The 20,991-nt window shown below is 44.9% G+C and overlaps 1 protein-coding gene across 2 annotated transcripts in view; it reads left to right on the forward strand.

Moving 5' to 3' along the window:
• LOC139570892 (SH3 and PX domain-containing protein 2A-like) overlaps nucleotides 1–20,991 on the forward strand; it is a 102,473-nt gene that overhangs the window by 11,536 nt on the left and 69,946 nt on the right. For both annotated transcript variants that reach the window (XM_071393196.1, XM_071393197.1), the window contains exons 3-4: nucleotides 18,671–18,746; nucleotides 19,597–19,673. In XM_071393196.1, the coding sequence (XP_071249297.1) occupies nucleotides 18,671–18,746; nucleotides 19,597–19,673 (153 nt within the window). The remainder of the gene's footprint in view (nucleotides 1–18,670; nucleotides 18,747–19,596; nucleotides 19,674–20,991) is intronic.

The following is a 20,991-nucleotide window of genomic DNA, read 5'->3' on the forward strand; positions in this document are numbered from 1 at the left end:
GTTAAAAAAGTATATATGTAAAAAAATATATATATACTTTTTTGTTGTTTCTCTGTAATATAACTAGCCACCTAGCAATTTTATGAAGTTGGCTTTAGCTAGCCCAGATACAAACTTTTGAACGGTAGTGTATATACAGTTAAAGTCAAACGTTTACATACACTTAGGTTGGAGTCATTTAAACTTGTTTTTCAACCACTTCACAAATTTCTTGCTAACAAACTATAGTTTTGGCAAGTCGGTTAGGACATCTACTTTGTGCATGACACAAGTCATTTTTCCAACAATTGTTTACAGACAGATTATTTCACTTATAATTCACAGTATCATAATTCCAGTGGGTCAGAAGTTTACATACACTAAATTGACTGTGCCTTTAAACAGCTTGGAAAATTCCAGAAAATGATGTCATGGCTTTAGAAGCTTCTGATAGGCTAATTGACATAATTTGAGTCAATTGGAGGTGTACCTGTGGATGTATTTCAAGGCCTACCTGCAAACTCAGTGCCTCTTTGCTTGACATCATGGAAAAATCAAAAGAAATCAGCCAGACCTCAGAAAGAAAATTGTAGTGCTACGCAAGTCTGGTTCATCCTTGGGAGCAATTTCCAAATGCCTGAAGGTACCACGTTCATCTGTACAAACAATAGTACACAAGTATAAACACCACGTGACCACGCAGCCGTCATACCATTCAGGAAGGAGGGCGTTCTGTCTCCTAGAGATTAACGTACTTTGTTGCGAAAAGTGCAACTCAATCCCAGAACAACAGCAAAGGACCTTGTGAAGATGCTGGAGGAAACAGGTACAAAAGTATCTATATCCACAGTAAAACGAGTCCTATATCGACATAACCTGAAAGGCCGCTCAGCAGGGAAGAAGCCACTGCTCAAAAAGTCTGACTACTGTTTTCAACTGCACATGGGGACAAAGATCATACTTTTTGGAGAAATGCCCTCTGGTCTGATGAAACAAAAATAGAACTGTTTGGTCATAATGACCATCACTATGTTTGGAGGAAAAAGGGGGAGACTTGCAAGCCGACGAACACCATCCCAACCGTGAAGCACAGGGGTGGCACCAACATTTTGTGGGGGTGCTTTGCTGCAGGAGGGACTGGTGCACTTCACAAAATAGATGGCATCATGAGGATGGAAAATTATGTGGATATATTGAAGCAAAATCTCAAGACATCAGTCAGGAAGTCAAAGCTTGATCGCAAATGGGTCTTCCAAATGGACAACGACCCCAAGCATACTTCCAAAGTTGTGGCAAAATGGCTTAAGGACAACAAAGTCAAGGTATTGGAGTGGCCATCAAAGCCTTGACCTCAATCCCATAGAAGATTTGTTGGCAGAACTGAAAAAGCGTGTGCGAGCAAGGAGGCCTACAAACCTGACTCAGTTACACCAGCTCTGTCAGGAGGAATGGGACAAAATTCACTCAACTTATTGTGGGAAGCTTGTGGAAGACTACCCAAAACGTTTGACCCAAGTTAAACAAAAAAAAAAATGATTTTTTTATTTATGAAATAGTGGTATATACAGTTGAAGTCAAACGTTTACATACACCTTAGCCAAATACAGTCATGGCCAAAAGTTTTGAGAATGACACAAATATAAATTTGCACAAAGTTTGCTGCTTCAGTGTCTTTAGGAATTTTATCAGATGTTACTATGGAATACTGAAGTATAATTACAAGTATTTCATAAGTGTCAAAGGATTTGATTGGCAATTACATGAAGTTGATGCAAAGAGTCAATATTTGCAGTGTTGACCCTTCTTTTTCAAGACCTCTGCAATCCGCCCTGGCATGCTGTCAATTAACTTCTGGGCCACATCCTGACTGATGGCAGCCCATTCTTGCATAATCATTGCTTGGAGTTTGTCAGAATTTGTGGGTTTTTGTTTGTTCACCCGCCTCTTGAGGATTGACCACAAGTTCTCAATGGGATTAAGGTCTGGTGAGTTTCCTGGCCATGGACCCAAAATATTGATGTTTTGTTCCCCGAGCCACTTAGTTATCACTTTTGCCTAATGGCAAGGTGCTCCATCATGCTGGAAAAGGCATTGTTTGTCACCAAACTGTTCCTGGATGGTAGGGAGAAGTTGCTCTCAGAGGATTTGTTGGTACCATTCATTATTCATGGCTGTGTTCTTAGGCAAATTTGTGAGTGAGCCCACTCCCTTGGCTGAGAAGCAACCCCACACATGAATGGTCTCCGGATGCTTTACTGTTGGCATGACACAGGACTGATGGTAGCGCTCACCTTGTCTTCTCCGGACAAGCTTTTTTCCGAATGCCCCAAACAATCGGAAAGGGGATTCATCAGAGAAAATGACTTTACCCCAGTCCTCAGCAGTCCAATCCCTGTACCTTTTGCAGAATATCAGTCTGTCCCTGATGTTTTTCTTGGAGAGAAGTGGCTTCTTTGCTGCCCTTCTTGACACCAGGCCATCCTACAAAAGTCTTCACCTCACTGTGTGTGCAGATGCGCTCACACCTGCCTGCTGCCATTCCTGAGCAAGCTCTGTACTGGTGGTGCCCCGATCTCGCAGCTGAATCAACTTTAGGAGACGGTCCTGTCGCTTGCTGGACTTTATTGGGCGGCCTGAAGCCTTCTTCCCAACAATTGAACCGCTCTCCTTGAAGTTCTTGATGATCTGATAAATGGTTGATTTAGGTGCAATTTACTGGCAGCAATATCCTTGCCTGTGAAGCCCTTTTTGTGCAAAGCAATGATGACGGCACGTGTTTCCTTGCCGGTAACCCTGATTGACAGAGGAAGAACAATGCTTCCAAGCACCACCCTCCTTTTGAAGCTTCCAGTCTGTTATTCGAACTCAATCAGCATGACAGAGTGATCTTGTGCTCGTTAACAAGAGAATCACTGATATGATGTCAGCTGGTCCTTTTGTGGCAGGGCTGAAATGCAGTGGAAATGTTTTTTGGGGATTCAGTTCATTTGCATGGCAACGAGGGACTTTGCAATAATTGCTATTCATCTGATCACTCTTCATAACATTCTGGAGTATATGCAAATTGCCATCATACAAACTGAGGCAGTAGACTTTGTGAAAATTAATATTTGTGTCATTCTCAAAACTTTTGGACACGACTGTACTTTAAAGTATTTTTTTACTTAATTACTTTTGACCACTGCCCAAATACCTTCCCACCAGAACATTAGCATATTTTATATACTGTTACACACGCACTTATCACATAGTATTCCATACGTAAGTTAAGGCCATGCAAACTGAGTGAGGTGCACATGTACAGCACATAAATATATGGCGCATGCATCTGTTTATGTAGATCTGCCATATATTTATGTGGTGGACACTTGATACGGTCACATGATATTGTTGTGGTATGTCACAAAATCATGTTATGACCACACATACCAATATTCATTTTATATAGAAATATTTTGCTAAGTCTTGCTAATTGGATGGATCTCTACAGAAGGTGTGAACGGTACAGCCAAATGGTTATTTGCATAGTAGCAATATCAGAAATAGATAGTGTCAAAATAAAATAATATACAGTATGTACAAGAACAATATCAATAAAGATATCAGTGATAGACAAGGTAGTTATATGCATACAATCTAGGGTAAAGTGGCTGAGCATCAGGATACATTTTCTTTGTAGCAGCAATGTATTAGGAGAGAGTCATTTGAGTAGAAGCACTGCAGATAGTGCTGATGACTGGTCCGTCCGAACCACGCATGAACAAAGGAACCTATATTCGGAGAGCCTGTTTCTGTCCTGCCCTTGACTTTGGTGCAAGGCATTTGATGTCCATAGCCTCTTTGTCGCAAAACTCCCTGATCTTCTTAAAAATATACGTTTGTCTAGCTGTGTCCAGTCCAGGTGGTGCTTGTACAGGCAGACCATCTATGGGAGGAAGGATGTCAGGTTTGTGCAGCAGCTGAAACCTGGTCTTGACAGTCCTAACACTCCTTGGCAACACCACCAGGCTCCAGAGCATCGAAACTGTAAAACAGGGAATAACAACAAAAAATCAGAAGACATTACAACCCTGCACAACATCAATTCACCTCCCGAGTTTTGATAAGAAGAATAACCTCATGTAATGCAATGAAAATTATTTTTCACCTGAAGTGCTGGTACTGCTTGATCTGTGGCAGCGGCCTGAAGTACGGAGTCAGGTGTTGTTGCCAGCCATAGCTTTCCACCAGCACCGTAGCATCCTCCAGTCCACCAGCTGTGGGATGTTGACCTCTGTCACAGTGCTTTCCTTCACAACACCAGCAATCTCAGACAAGGTGTTCACTCTGGTCTTTCTGAAGCGCTGCGTGATGAGGCCGAAGCACCAGTCGGGGGCAAACTTGGTGTGGCCTGTGATCAGGGAGTGATGGTCCAGATTGTGGTGGAGCTTGTGCATGGTCCCCCAGGCAAATACCAGAGCACAAACTTGTCCATGTTTTGGCCACTGCAGCTATCACAATTCAGGTCCGTAGTTGGTGAAGAAATGGTGCATGTAATTGATGACTGCGCTGCTGCCTTTGCTTGCTTAGGCCAGCTCTCTTTTTGATGGGAGGTACTAGACCATTCTCCTTGTATGACTGGCAGAGGAGAGTCAGGCGTGTTCTACTGGTGCTGAAAGACAAATTCCAGATAAATATTTTAGCATTATTATACAATAGATGCAAAATGGTATTCTGAGATAACAACACTACACACACTTCACACACGTAATGTTAGCTAGCTAGCCACCCATCTAACGTAAGCTGGCTAGCTAACAGCAAGCTTTAACTAGCAATACAAACCGATTGTCATAGCTACCTAGAGTTAACCAAATAGGTTCAGCTAACATTAGGCTATAACTAGCAATGCGAAAGGGCATTCTGAGAAAACATCACTAACGTTACACAATTCATAAACTTAAATGAATGTAACAGCAATCTTTAACTTGGTATTTTGTTTAGACATGTCATGTTAACGTTATCTAGCTAAAAAAGGAAATATAATCCCAATCCATAGAATAGCGTTACTAGCAATACTAACCGATTGTCATAGCTAAAGTTGTCAATGTTAACGTTAGCTAGCAAGCCAGCCATCAAACTCCCACTGGCTAGCTAACAGCAAGCCTTAATTTGCAATGAAAACAATTTTCTGACAAAATTAGAAATGTATAATATCTGAAACTGTAGCTAGATTCTTACCCGTATATTTGGATGAAAGCTTCACGGCAGTCTGCAACCCCTTTCATTAAATAAGACGTTCTTCATCGTTTCCGTTTAGTTTGCACAGCTTGTTTGGCCCGTTGTGTTCTACTGATTTCAAAACACAGCCAATTTCTTCCGTGACAACAACACTGTTGATCACCGTTTCTTCTCCATCACCGTCATCAGAAGACTCTACAATGTCTTCTTCAATTAAAATGTTTTTTACCTAAATCAGGGATTTCCTCATCGTCTGATTCATTTTCAGAGTCAAAGAGAGTTAGCATGGCACGATCGTCCTCCAGAAAGTTGTCCATCACAACTTTTCCCCACTGACCTTTGTAGATATCGCCTGATATATTCAGGACAGCAATGTTATTGTGCGCAGTAGCAACATATTTGCAGTTCTCCATAGCTAACGTTATATCTTTAGAAACAACTGCAGTAGAAAGGATAATCTACGCATATGTCACGCCCTGGCCTTAGTATTCTTTGTTTTCTTAATTATTTTAGTTAGGTCAGGGTGTGACATGGGGAATGTATGTGTTTTTTGTAGGGTCTAGGGTGGTTGTAAGGTTTAGGGGGTTTATTAGAGTAGTTGGGTTTATGTTTAGTATAGTAGTCTAGCTGTGTCTATGGTTGAGTGTAGGTATCTAGGAAAGTCTATGGTTGCCTGAATTGGGTCTCAATTAGAGACAGCTGGTTATTGTTGTCTCTGATTGGGAGCCATATTTAAGGCAACCATAGGCTTTAGCTGTTTGTGGGGAATTGTCTATGTTGAACGTAAGTAGCTTGTGTGTGCACTTTCGTTTGTAGCTTCACGGTCGTTTGTTGTTTTGTATAGTTTGTATAAGTGTTTCGTTTCGTGTTCATCTTCGTCGTCTAATAAAAGAAGATGTATTCATATCACGCTGCGCCTTGGTCCATTCATTCACGTCAAGACGATCGTGACAGAATTCCCCACCAACATGGGACCAAGCAGCGTAAATCAAGGCAGAGTGGCTGGAAGCCCGAGAGGCTACCCCAAAAATTTCTTGGGGGAGGGCACACGGGGAGTGTGGCTGGGTCAAGTGGGAGAATTGAGCCAGTTCCCCGTGCTTACCATCAGGAGCAGTTGGCTAAACGAAGGTATGAGTCGGAGAATGTGGAGGAGTTATTGGACAGATTGGAGGAAAGTGAAAGGATGGGAGATTATGAGACATTTGAGGAGTTGTTGGTGTTATTGGAGGAGAGCGAAGAGAGAGAGATGTTGATATGGGGGAGCATACAACCAGGTAAGGTTGGGAAGCCTCCTGTGCGTCTCCTGAGCCCTGTACGCACTGTTCCTTCTTCCCGCACTCTTCCTGAGGTGCGTGCCCTCAGCCTGGTACCACCAGTACCGGTACCACGCACCAGGCCTATAGTGCGCCTCGAGAGTCCAGTGTGCCCTGTTCCTCCTCCACGTACTAGCCCTATGGTGCGTGTCTCCAGTCTGGTACCACGCACCAAGCTTCCTGTGTGTTCCCAGAGTCCTGTGCGTCCTGTTGCTGCTCCCCGCACTAGCCCTGAGATGCGTGTCCCCAGCCCGGTACCACCAGTTCCGGCACCACGCACTAGGCCTAATGTGCGTCCCCAGGGTCCAGTATGCCCTGTTCCTTCTCCCCGCACTAGCCCTGAGATGCGTGTCCCCAGCCCGGTACCACCAGTTCCGGCACCACGCATTAGGCCTAATGTGCGTCTCCAGGGTCCGGTATGCCCTGTTCCTTCTCCCCGCACTAGCCTGAAGGTGCGTGTCCTTAGCCCGGTGCCTCCAGTTCCGGCACCACGCACCAGGCCTACAGTGCGCCTCATCCGGCCAGAGCCATCCGTCTGCCCAGTGCCATCTGAGCCATCCGTCTCCCCAGCGCCATTTGAGCCATCCGTTTCCCCAGCGCCATCTGAGCCATCCGTCTCCTCAGCGCCATCTGAGCCGTCCGTCTCCCCAGCGCCATCTGAGCCATCCGTCTGCCCAGTGCCGTCTGAGCCATCCGTCTGTCCCGAGCCATTAGAGCCGCCCGTCTGTCCCGAGCCGTCAGAGCCGTTAGTCAGTCAGGAGCCGCTAGAGCCATTCGTCAGACAGGATCTGCCAGAGCCGCCAACCAGACAGGATCTGCCAGAGCCGCCAACCAGACAGGATCTGCCAGAGCCGCCAACCAGACAGGATCTGCCAGAGCCGCCAACCAGACAGGATCTGCCAGAGCCGCCAACCAGACAGGATCTGCCAGAGCCGCCAACCAGACAGGATCTGCCAGAGCCGCCAACCAGACAGGATCTGCCAGGGCCGCCAGCCAGCCATGAGCAGCCAGATCCGTCAGTCAGCCATGAGCAGCCAGATCCGTCAGCCAGCCATGAACAGCCAGATCCGTCAGCCAGCCATGAGCAGCCAGATCCGTCAGCCAGCCATGAGCAGCCAGATCCGTCAGCCAGCCATGAGCAGCCAGATCCGTCAGCCAGCCATGAGCCGTCCAGCCAGGATCCGCCAGAGCCGTCCAGCCAGGATCCGCCAGAGCCGGCCAGCCAGGATCCGCCAGCCAGCCAGGATCCGCCAGAGCCAGCCAGCCAGGATCCGCCATTCAGTCCGGTGCTGCCCTTCAGTCCGGTGCTGCCCTTCAGTCCGGAGCTGCCGTACCTCAGTCCGGAGCTGCCCCTTATCCTGGTGCTGCCCCTTAGCCTGGTACTGCCCCTTATCCTGGTGCTGCCCCTTATCCTGGTGCTGCCCCTTAGTCCGGTACTGCCCCTTAGTCCGGTGCTGCCCCTTAGTCCGGTGCTGCCTCTTAGTCCGGTGCTGCCCCTTATTCCAGTGGGGTTAAGAAAGCGGGTAGTGACTATGGTGGGGTGGGGACCACGACCAGTGCCGGAGCCGCCGCCGTGGACGGACGCCCACCCAGACCCTCCCCTAGACTATGTGCTGGTGCGCCCGGAGTTCGCACCTTAAGGGGGGGGTTATGTCACGCCCTGGCCTTAGTATTCTTTGTTTTCTTAATTATTTTAGTTAGGTCAGGGTGTGACATGGGGAATGTATGTGTTTTTTGTAGTGTCTAGGGTGGTTGTAAGGTTTAGGGGGTTTATTAGAGTAGTTGGGTTTATGTTTAGTATAGTAGTCTAGCTGTGTCTATGGTTGAGTGTAGGTATCTAGGAAAGTCTATGGTTGCCTGAATTGGGTCTCAATTAGAGACAGCTGGTTATTGTTGTCTCTGATTGGGAGCCATATTTAAGGCAACCATAGGCTTTAGCTGTTTGTGGGGAATTGTCTATGTTGAACGTATGTAGCTTGTGTGTGCACTTTCGTTTGTAGCTTCACGGTCGTTTGTTGTTTTGTATAGTTTGTATAAGTGTTTCGTTTCGTGTTCATCTTCGTCGTCTAATAAAAGAAGATGTATTCATATCACGCTGCGCCTTGGTCCATTCATTCACGTCAAGACGATCGTGACAGCATAACGAGCAGCTCATTTTATAGACACAAGTTGCTACACCGCAGAACAATCTGAAACTCATCTGTCGGCATGTCCAGCCTATTCATTATCTCAGCCAATCATGCTAGGGTTGCAAAGGGTCAGAAAGTTTCCGGTAAATTTTCTGAATTGTTATGGAAATTTTCCATGGGAAGTTAAACCCTGGAATTTGGGGAATTTTGCTTAAATTCATTAAAAAAGTTAGCTTATAACAGTGAACCTTTTTTTGTGGGATACACATAAGGCAATTCTAGGTCTTGTGGCATGTTTTGGTTAAACTATCCCCAATTCAGTGGAATTGCAACCCTCTGCATGCACAGTGCATTCTTCCATCACATGTACAGCTGATTCTCAAGATCTTGCACACTAATGAGATGCTATTGAGCCAACACTACTACACTGTCTAAATCTTGATTACAATACTGGGTGGGGTGAATATATTTTATATGACATACATGCTTTTTTGTTAACTAGTAAATAGTAGCCTACAGCAAATTGTGTTTAAATCATTTCTAACTTGTTAACAATTTCTGCTAGTTGTGGTTTTTAGCTTGCTTGAGCCTGCTAATTCACCTGTTTCCATACATGTTTCATTTTAAAACGTTTATCTTACAAAGGAGTTGTTTAATCTAACTGCTTAACTAAACTCAGCAAAAAAAGAAACATCCCTTTTTCAGGATCCTGTCTTTCAAAGATAATTCGCAAAAATCAAAATAACTTCACATATCTTCATTGTAAAGGGTTTAAACATTGAACCATAAACAATTAATGAACTTGCACCTATGGAATGGTCGTTAAGACACTAACAGCTTACAGATGGTAGGACACTAAAGAGGACTTTCTACTGACTCTGAAAAACGCCAAAAGAACGATGGCCAGGGTCCCTGCTCATCTGGGTGAACGTGCCTTAGGCATGCTGCCAGGAGGGAGGAGGACTGCAGATGTGGCCAGGGCAATAAATTGCAATGTCCGTACTGTGAGACGCCTAAGACAGTGCTACAGGGAGACAGGATGGACAGCTGATGGACCTAGCAGTGGCAGACCACATGTAATACCTGCACAGGATTGGTACATCCGAACATCACACCTGCGGGACAGGTACAGGATGGCAACAACTGCCTGAGTTACACCAGGAACGCACAATCCCTCCATCAGTGCTCAGACTGTCCGCAATAGGCTGGACTCAGGGCTTGTAGGCCTGTTGTAAGGCAGGTCCTCACCAGACATCACCGGCAACAATGTCGCCTATAGGCCAAAACCCATCGTCGATGGACCAGACAGGTCTGGCACAAAGTGCTCTTCACTGACGAGTCGCGGTTTTGTCTCACCAGGGGTGATGGTCGGATTCGTGTTTATCATTGAAGGAGTGAGCGTTACACCGATGCATGTACTCTGGAGCGGGATAGATTTGGAGGTGGAGGGCCCTGCATGGTCTGGGGCAGTGTGTCAAAGCATCGTTGGACTGAGATTGTTGTCATTGCAGGCAATCTCAACGCTGTGCGTTACAGGGAAGACATCCTCCTCCCTCAGGTGGTACCCTTCCTGCAGGCTCATCCTGACATGACCCTCCAGCATGACAATGCCACCAGACATACTGCTCGTTCTGTGCGTGATTTCCTGCAAGACAGGAATGTCAGTGTTCTGCCATGGCCAGCGAAGAGCCCAGATCTCAATCTTGTTGAGCACGTCCGGGACCTGTTGGATCAGAGGGTGAGGGCTAATTTCTAATTTTGTACATGATGTTGCCTCTATCGTCTCTTATGACCGAAAATAACTTCTAGACATCAGGACTGCGATTACTCACCACGGACTAGCAGAATCCTTTTTCTTCTTTCACGACTCTGACGAGGCCGACGCAGAGGATATACGGCTCCCTCGGGAACAGGTCCCGACCCCAGTGATATGTGTGAAGAAGAAGCATAGAAAGAGAGGCCAAAGAGCGGGCGGTCTTCTGAGAAGTTGGAGGCGATCGGATAAACCCCCACTTCCCTCAATTCTGCTAGCAAACATGCAATCTTTGGACAGTAAAATGGACAAGTTACTGGGAAGATTAAACTACCAATGGGACATTAAAAACTGTAACATCTTATGCTTCACTGAGTCGTGGCTGAACGATGGCAATATCAACATACAGCTGGCTGGTTCGATGTACCGGCAGGATAGAACAGCAGCGTCTGGTAAGACAGGGGCGGCGATCTATGTATTTTTGTAAACAACAGCTGGTGCACGATATCTCAGGAAGTCTCGAACTCACCTGAGGTAGAGTTTCTCATGATAAGCTGTAGACCACACTACCTAGCGAGATAGTTTTAATCTGTATTCTTTGTAGCTGTTTACATACCACCAAAGTCAGAGGCTGGCACCAAGATAGCGTTGAATGAGCTGTATTCCACTATAAGCAAACAAGAAAACGCTCACCCAAGAAAACACGCTCCTAGTAGCCGGGGACTTTAATGCAGGGAAAGTTAAATCAGTTTTACCAATTTCTATCAGCATGTTAAATGTGCATCCAGAGGGAAAAGAACTCTGGACCATCTATACTCCAAACACAGAGATGCATACAAAGCTCTCCCTTGCCCTCCATTTGGCAAATCTGACCATTATTCAATCCTCCTGATTCCTGCTTACAAGCAAAAATTAAAGCAGGAAGCACCAGTGACTAGATCAATAAAAAAGTGGTCAGATGAAGCAGATGCTAAGCTACAGGACTGTCTTGCTAGCACAGATTTGGAATATGTTCCAGGTTTCCTCCAGTGGCATTGAGGAGTACACCACATCTGTCATTGGCTTCATCAATAAGTGCATCGATGACGTTGTCCCCACAGTGACCGTACGTACATACCCCAACCAGAAGCCATGGATTATAGGCAGCTTCCGCACTGAGCTAAAGGCTAGAGCTGCTGCTTTCAAGGAGCGGGACTCTAACCCGGAAGCTTATAAGAAATCCCGCTGTGCCTTCCGACTAACCCTCAAACATGCAAAACGTCAATATAGGACTAAGATCGAGTCTTACTACACCGGCTCTGATGCTCGTCAGATGTGGCAGGGCCTGCAAACCATTACAGACTACAAAGCCGAGAGCTTCCCAGTGACACGAGCCTACCGGACGAGCTAAACTGCTTCTATGCTCACTTCGAGGCAAATAACACTAAAACATGCATGAGAGCACCAGCTGTACCTGGAGACTGTGTGATCACGCTCTCCGCAGCCGATGTGAGTAAGACCTTTAGACCGGTCAACATTCACAAGGCCGCAGGGCCAGACGGATTACCAGGACGTGTACTGCGAGCATGCGCTGACCAACTAGCAATTGTCTTCACTGACATTTTCAACCTCTCCCTGTCCGAGTCTGTAATACCAACATGTTTTAAGCAGACCACCATAGTGCCTGTGCCCAAAACCACTAAGGTAACCTGCCTAAATGACTACTGACTCGTAGCACTCACGTCTGTAGCCATGAAGTGCTTTGAAAGGCTGGTCATGGCTCACATCAACACCATCATCCCAGAAACCCTAGACCCACTCCAATTTGCATACCGCCCCAACAGATCCACAGATGATGCAGTCTCTATTTTACTCCACATTGCCCTTTCCCACCTAGACAAAATGAACACCTGCTATTCATTGACTAAAACGCAGCGTTCAACACCATAGTGCCCTCAAAGCTCATCAATAAGCTAAGGACCCTGGGACTAAACACCTCCCTCTGCAACTGGATCCTGGACTTCCTAATGGGCCGCCCCCGGGTGGTAAGGGTAGGTAACAACACATCCGCCACGCTGATCCTCAACACAGGGGCCCCTCAGGGGTGCGTGCTCAGCCCCCTCCTGTACTCCCTGTTCACTCATGACTGCACGGCCAGGCACGACTCCAACACCATCATTACATTTGCAGATGACACAATAGTGGTAGGCCTGATCACCGACAACAACGAGACAGCCTATAGGGAGGATGTCAGAGACCTGGCCGTGTGGTGCCAGGAAAACAACCTCTCCCTCAACGTGATCAAGACAAAGGAGATGGTTGTGGACTACAGGAAAAAGATGACAGAGCACGCCCCCATTCTCATCGACAGGGCTGCAGTGGAGCAGGTTGAGAGCTTCAAGTTTCTTGGTGTCCACATCACCAACAAACTAACATGGTCCAAGCACACCATGACAGTCGTGAAGAGGGCACGGCAAAACCTATTCCCCCTCAGGACACTGAAAAGATTTGGCATGGGTCCTCAGATCCTCAAAAGGTCTGCAGAGTTCTGTCATGCTATCCAAGTCTGTGCCCAAACAGTTCGAGCTCCTACTTTTAAAAATCCACCTTTCCAGAAACAAGTCTCACCGTTGCCGCTTGTTATAGACCCCCCTAAACCCCCAGCTGTGCCCTGGACACCATATGTGGATTGATTGCTACCCATTTATCTTCAAAGTTCATACTGTTAGGTGACCTAAACTGGGATATGCTTAACACCCCGGCCGTCCTACAATTTAAGATAGATGCCCTCAATCTCACACAAATTATCAAGGAACCTACCAGGTACAACTCGAAATCCGTAAATGCGGGCACCTTCATAGATATCATCCTGACCAACCTGCCGTCTAAATACACCTCTGCTCTCTTCAACCAGGATCTCAGTGATTACTGCCTCATTGCCTGCGTTCGTAATGGGTCCGCGGTCAAACGACCACACCTCATCACTGTCAAACGCTCCCAAAAACACTTCTGCGAGCAGGCCTTTGTAATCGACCTGGCCCAGGTATCCTGGAAGGATATTGACCTCATCCCGTTAGTAGAGGATGCCTGGTTGTTCTTTAAAAGTGCTTTCCTCACCATCTTAAATAAGCATGCCCCATTCAAAAAATGTAGAACTAAGAACAGATATAGCCCTTGGTTCACTCCAGACTTGACTGCCCTTGACCAGCACAAAAACATCCTGTGGTGTACTGCATCAGCATCAAATAGCCCCCGTGATATGCAACTTATCAGGGAAGTTAGGAACAAATATACACAGGCAGTTAGGAAAGCAAAGGCTAGCTTTTTCAAACAGAAATTTGCATCCTGTAGCACAAACACCAAAAAGTTCTGGGACACTGTAAAGTCCATGGAGAATAAGAGCACCACCTCCCAGCTACCCACTGCACTGAGGCTAGGAAACACTGTCATCACCGATAAATCTACGAAAATCGCGAATTTCAATAAGCATTTTTCTACGGCTGGCCATGCTTTCCACCTGGCTACCCCTACCCCGGGCAAGAGCTCTGCGCCCCCCACAGCAACTTGCCCAAGCCTCCCCCACTTCTTCTTCACCCAAATCCAGATAGCTGATGTTCTGAAAGAGCTGCAAAATCTGGACCCCTACAAATCAGCCGGGCTAGATAATCTGGACCCTCTCTTTCTAAAATTATCCGCCGCAATTGTTGCAACCCCTATTACTAGCCTGTTCATCCTCTCTTTCATATTGTCTGAGATCCCTAAAGATTGGAAAGCTGCCGTGGTCATGCCCCTCTTCAGGGGGAGACACTCTAGATCCAAACTGTTACAGACCTATATCTATCCTACCCTGCCTTTCTAAAGTCTTCGAAAGCCAAGTTAACAAACAGATCACCGACCATTTCGAATCCCACCGTACCTTCTCGACTATGCAATCTTGTTTCCGAGCTGGTCACGGGTGCACCTCAGCCACGCTCAAAGTCCTAAAGGATATCATAACCGCCATTGATAAGAGACAGTACTGTGCAGCCGTCTTCATCGACCTGGCCAAGGCTTTCAACTCTTACAATCACCGAATTCTTATCGGCAGACTCAACAGGCTTGGTTTCTCAAATGACTGCCTCGCCTGCTTCACCAACTACTTCTCAGACAGAGTTCAGTGTGTCAAATCGGAGGGCCTGTTGTCCGGACCACTGGCAGTCTCTATGGGGGTGCCACAGGCTTCAATTCTCGGGCCGACTCTTTTCTCTGTATACATCAATGACGTCGCTCTTGCTGCTGGTGATTCTCTGATCCACCTCTACGCATACGACACCATTCTGTATACTTCTGCCACTTCTTTCGACACTGTGCTAACAAACCTCCAGACGAGCTTCAATGCCATACAACACTCCTACCGTGGCCTCCACCTGTTTTAAATGAAAGCAAAACTAAATGCATGCTCTTCAACTGATCGCTGCCCGCACCCGCCCACCCGTCTAGCATCACTACTCTGGATGGTTCTGACTTCGAATATGTGGACAACTACAAATACCTAGGTGTCTGGTTAGAATGGAAACTCTCCTTCCAGACTCACATTAAGCATCTACAATCAAAAATGAAATCTAGAATTGGCTTCCTATTTTGCAACAAAGCATCCTTCACTCATGCTGCCAAACATACCCTCGTAAAACTGACGATCGTACCGATCCTTGACACCCGTAGCACGCGCTCCAGCAGCTATATTTCACTGGTCAACCCCAAAGCCTATTCCTGCTTTGGCCGCCTTTCCTTCCAGTTCTCTGCTACCAATGACTGGAACGAATTGCAAAAATCACTGAAGCTGGAGTCTTATATCTCCCTCACAAGTAGCAAACCTTTTGTAGTTCTCGATGGCTAATGTTTTATCTTTAAAAAATGGTGCGGTAGAAAGGAATGTCAACACATACTGAACAGCTCATATTATAGACAGAAGCGTGCTAAATGGTAGGCCAATCCAAACTCATCTCCCGGCATGTCCAGCCCATGCATTATCTCAGCTGATCATGGCTAGTGGGTAGGTTCCTGTATTTTTCCATGGCTAAACCAACTAGTAATTTAACAATTGTATTTGTTTTTATGGATAACAAGTTTGTTATTAAGGCACATGGAAGTTCACATTTTCCAGATATATTTTCTTCCAAAAAACACATTTTGATAAAAATGAAGTTTATGTTCAAATCCTTCTCCTGTGAAGTAGTGATGTGCGGCATATGCCTAGTCACTTATGTTGGACCCTGATATGGCTATGCATAAGGACAACTCAGTGAATGCTATTTTTTCTTCTGAAATAGACTACATTTTCTTCATATCATGTTTCTTTAGACCTGTCTAAAATAAATAATGGATTTATTGTGATGGTGTAGACCATATTAAATTGATTTATTAGACTTTTTTTTAAATGTTGATGTTCCAAAGGTCTGCATCAGTGGCTTGTAAACTATGAGTGGAAGCCAGGAGATGCTAAATGTATTTATGTTAATTGAGACCGGCAGTTATTTGCTTGACAATCACTGGCTCACAAAATGTCATGCTTGCCACAGCCCTAGCACCCGGATCTGCCCGAAATCAGAAATGTCTTCCTCCATTAGTAAATCCATTAGATCCTCTCTGTCTGTCACTCGCTCCCTGTGCGCTGCTCGCTCTGCATGCACTCTGCTCATGGCGGCTCTGGGTTTTCGAGTATCCATAGCATCAGCTCCACTTGAGCTGCTCAATGACGAGACATGAGAGAGCAGTTAGCTGTTAGCTCCTTTTCATCACTCTAAACTCAGAAATAACTCAAGGAACGTTATTATTTTCTGTGAAGTAATCTCTCTCCCCGCCCTAACCCGATGTATAATGTCGGTCTCTGGTCAGGTAGCAGAGCTCTACCTCAAAGGATAAGAATGAGCGCATTCCCCTTTCCGAGGAGGGGGAAATACCAAAAGAGATTTAAAGGTCCAAAAGAGATTTAAAGTTTCAGCAACAGCAGTAGAGAAAGAGAAACAAAAAACCTTTAGCTGGAAACTCTCTCATGACCTGATGAAGATCCAACTCTGATCTAAATTTTGCATTTTTTGTGCATCTGATTAAATCACCATGGGAGCATAACAGTTGCGGACATTTTTCTTCTTCTTTAACCCTCTCAAACAACCAAACCAGATATAATGGCTCTGCCCATATTAGCCTGGGACTGTTTATGCACCTGGTTCCTTTGGTCCACTTTGGCCTTGGCCCAGTCCCCTGGCCTAGATACGCATGTGATTTTGGGCTTACTGTTCACAGCATCAGTCCCTCTCCAGAGCATATCTGGAACAAGGCAGGGCAGGGCAGGACCACATCTGGAGCTGAGCAGGCTTGTTACTGTAGGACTCCAATGTGCATTGGTTTACTTTAGCACACTGCAATGATTTATTAGACCAGGAAACTCGAAAGTCGGTGAGCGCGACGCAAGCAGATACACACTTGACACTTAGGCATGTTCATGTTCGCACACTTACCAATTAATACGCTCATGTATTCATGCACACGACACGCCAGATGCGGTTATGAACACAGACACAAACAGTACCAGTCAAAAGTTTGGACACACCAGCTCATTCAAGGGTTTTGCTTTATTTTTACTACATTGTAGAATAATAGTGAAGACATCAAAACTATGAAATAATACATATGGAATCATGTAGTAACCAAAAAAAGTGTTAAACAAATTAAAATATATTTTATATTTGAGATTATTCAAAGTAGCCACCCTTTGCCTTGATGACAGCTTTGCACACTCTTGGCATTCTCTCAACCAGCTTCACCTGGAATGCTTTTCCAACCATCTTGAAGGAGTTCCCACATATGCTTAGCATTTGTTGGCTGCTTTTCCTTCACTCTGTGATCCAACTCATCCCAAACCATCTCAATTGGGTTGAGGTTGGGTGATTGTGGAGGCCAGGTCATCTGATGGAGCACTCCATCCCTCTCCTTCTTGGTAAAATAGCCCTTACACAACCTGGAGGTTCGTTGGGTCCTGTTGAAAAATAAATGATAGTCCCACTAAGCACAGACCAGATGGGATGGCGTATCGCTGCAGAATTCTGTTGTAGCCATGCTGGTTAAGTGTGCCTTGAATTCTAAATAAATCACAGACAGTGTCACCAGCAAAGCACAATCACACCTCCTCCTCCATGCTTCACGGTGGGAACCACACATGCAGAGATCATCCGTTCACCTACTCTGCGCCTCAGAACGACATGGCGGTTGGAACCAAAAATCTCAAATTTGAACAGATTTCCACCGTTCTAATGTCCATTGCTCGTGTTTCTTGGCCCAAGCCAAGTCTCTTCTTCTTATTGGTGTCCTTTAGTAGTGGTTTCTTTGCAGCAATCCGACCATGAAGGCCTGATTCACGCAGTCTCCTCTGAACAGTTGATGTTGAGATGTGTCTGTTCACTCTGTGAAGCATTTATTTGGGCTGCAATTTCTGAGGTTCTACTGTGTAGAAAATAGTAAAATTAAGAAAAACCCTTGAATGAGTAGGTATGTCCAAACTTTTGACTCGTACTGTACGTACACACACACCCAAATACACGTAAGCAAACTTGCAGGCATCCACGCATGTACAGCAGAATGATTGTTTTTGTGATCTTGTCATAAATATCACTTGATACAGAATGCCCATTTAAATGACGTGGAAACAACGTTGATTCAACCAGTGTGTACCCATTGGGTGGCCTCTCCTAAATGCACACCTGTTGCCCTAACTCAATTATAATATTGGGTTACTCCATTTTACTCAGTGAAACGACTCAATGATCATGGTTCGAGGACTGTCTCTGAGGCTAGGTTCAACATGTCTAGAACTCTTCATGCGATTAGGCTAGCTACACTAATAGACACAGATTCAGATGACCGTTGTGAGTGACATAAGAGATCAAAGTGGGCCTGTGTCTGGTGACTGGTACGTAGTAGCTCTTCAGAGTCTATGTATATACAGCCCACATTTGTAGTAATTGAATTGGGAGGTTGTCTGTAAGAGGTCATGACCACCGAGTGCTTCTCTTTCCAATGATCTCATCTACATTCCACCACTTTGAGCTCCCTTGGCTTTATCTGTCACATAACTATCAAATATACTTTATTACCACCAGTAATCGATTTAAGTTTGAAATAACATCGACCATACAAAAAATAAATAACATAGCAGGTAGGACGGTATTCATTCAAACTGTTATCTTGATGTTTGCCACAAGTGTCCATCCTTTAGTTTTAGAAGACAAAAGTTAAGATATCCATTACGTTCACTTTGTTTTCAGATGCAGATCCTGGACAAGTTCCCAGTGGAGGGAGGGCAGAAGGACCCCAAAAAGAGAATAATTCCCTTCTTACCAGGTGAGCATGCTGACAAAAACTGGTTTAATCAACGTTGTTTCCACGTCATTTCAACCCCAAAAAATTATGTGATGACGTTTAATCAATGTGAAAAAGTGATTCGATTTGCAAAAAGTCATCAGCGTAGTGGTCTTTTTTTCTTTCAACTTTTAGCCTAAATCCAATGACGTGGTGTTTTTGTTGTTGATTTCACATTGAATTCACATTAGTAGAAAACTCAAACAAATGTAAATCAAAACTAGATGTTGAACAGCAGCATTTTAGAGGTGGGGGTTTGACACCACAATGAAACAAAAAGCAATGAAACGCAAGAACACACAGAAAGGACTTGTTTCTCTATCATTTGGAATAGATATTGGTCTGTTCTAACATTGCACATTTCTAGTTGTTCCACTGTTCCGGCTGGCTGAATAAGGCTGTGGTTTGCTTATAGTATGGCAGTAGGAGGCTAATCTGATAACCTCAGCATGCCCCAGAGGAGTGAAGAGTGCCATTGTCAGAGAGCTGCACAGTACTCAAACGTCTGGATAGTATTGTTTACACCACCCTGTAAAACCTAGCCAGGGAGTGGGCTCTATGCACTTACTCACTCTAAAATAAACAGTCGTCTTACTGTTATCATGACAGAAAGACAGACACACTCACACATATTTTACATTTGTCTTTGTCATGAAATCTTGTCTCGAGTACTACATACTATTTAGAATAGGCCTACTACATAATATGTCAGACCGTTTCTTAAAAAGTCCACTACCGAATGCCTGGGTTTGGGCTAGTGTTATGCCACCTGGTGGTACTTTTAGAAACAGCACATTCAATGACAACTCAAAGTTCTATATCTCTTTTACAGGTAAACTCTTATTTCGGCGAAGTCAAGTCAGAGACGTGGCTGTGAAAAGGTTGAAGCATCTTAATGACTACTGCAGAGTAAGAACCAAGTATCCTGTTTTTGTCTTTGCTGTAAATGATGTACTGTTTGCTGCTTTAAAGACCAACTGCTCTTTAACTCTTCCCACCTGTGAACACACACATGGGACACCCACGTCAAACCACACCCTGAAACAAACCCACGTTTGAATTCAGTCATGGCCGCTAGCATTTCTCAATTAACCAAATCTTGATTTGAGGCCAAATCAGGAAGTGCAGTCACCCTTCAATGAATGGCAAGAAGTATTTTTATTACTTATAGCCTACTAAGTAGCCACATCTCACACGGTCCACGGTCATTTCTTTAATAAATTATTTAGTTTGAATGTCTTTGGACCATGTTTTCTCCACCAGCAGCATCCACAGGAAAGTCTAGCTCTATCTGCTCTTACAGTATGTCATTTCCTTATATAGTGGGTTTATATAGAAAACCGGAGAAATAGACGTAAGAGATCGTCTATAGGGGCACACAGTTCAAACACAGGATGCGTAGAACGGAATGATTCAGCATGTGAGATGGAGAAATTAACACAGCTGGCCACCTGACCTCATTTGTTTCAGGCTTTCTGGGATCTGGGACGCTTGGTGGCTTGCCAAGTGTGGCAGTAATCACGCTCTTTTTATTGTGGAAAATCCGAAACCTGCCATGTGAGCTGTGAATGCAGAGCCTTGTGACAGAAAATGCTGAGTCTGAAAGAGTAAAGTTCTAATATGTAATTATCAGATTTACACCAAATATAAAGACTGTATGTCCCTAATTCAGTATCATATGCATCTATTCATTGTGTATGCAAATAGTTTATTTCTAAAGTACTTTTCAAAGCAGACACAGTTGTAGTCCTGTCAGATAGGGTTCTGGTAGCTATCGTCTTCCATCTGTTTTCCTCTGTCTTATCCCTGCTCCGGGCTGTGATCCCTCTTCCTTCCCCTTCTCGTCTTCCATACCTCCCCTTCATCCTCTGAGCCACTGAGTAACATGGCCTTACTGTAAACCAGGGTTCCCCAACTGGTGGTTCGCGGGCTGAATTTGGCCTGTGGGTGATTTTTATTTTCCTCCAGGTTTTCTGAGCAAAATAAATAAATATATGTTTTTTAAGAAATGTATTTGTTGGACATAAAAGACTAAAAACACCAGAAAAAGTTATTTTAATTTTGTAAATCTGTTCCAAAGTATTCCCATGCGTAATAGAGAGATATACACGTATGTGATCATATTCAAATGTAAGCAAGGTTTGAAATTATTATATTTTAGTCAAATATTATATCTGTTTGGGCACCTTGCGGTCAATTTGCAGTCTACAAATAATTTGTAATTATG

This window comes from Salvelinus alpinus, chromosome 3 (genome assembly GCF_045679555.1).
Source record: "Salvelinus alpinus chromosome 3, SLU_Salpinus.1, whole genome shotgun sequence".
NCBI lineage: Eukaryota > Metazoa > Chordata > Actinopteri > Salmoniformes > Salmonidae > Salvelinus > Salvelinus alpinus.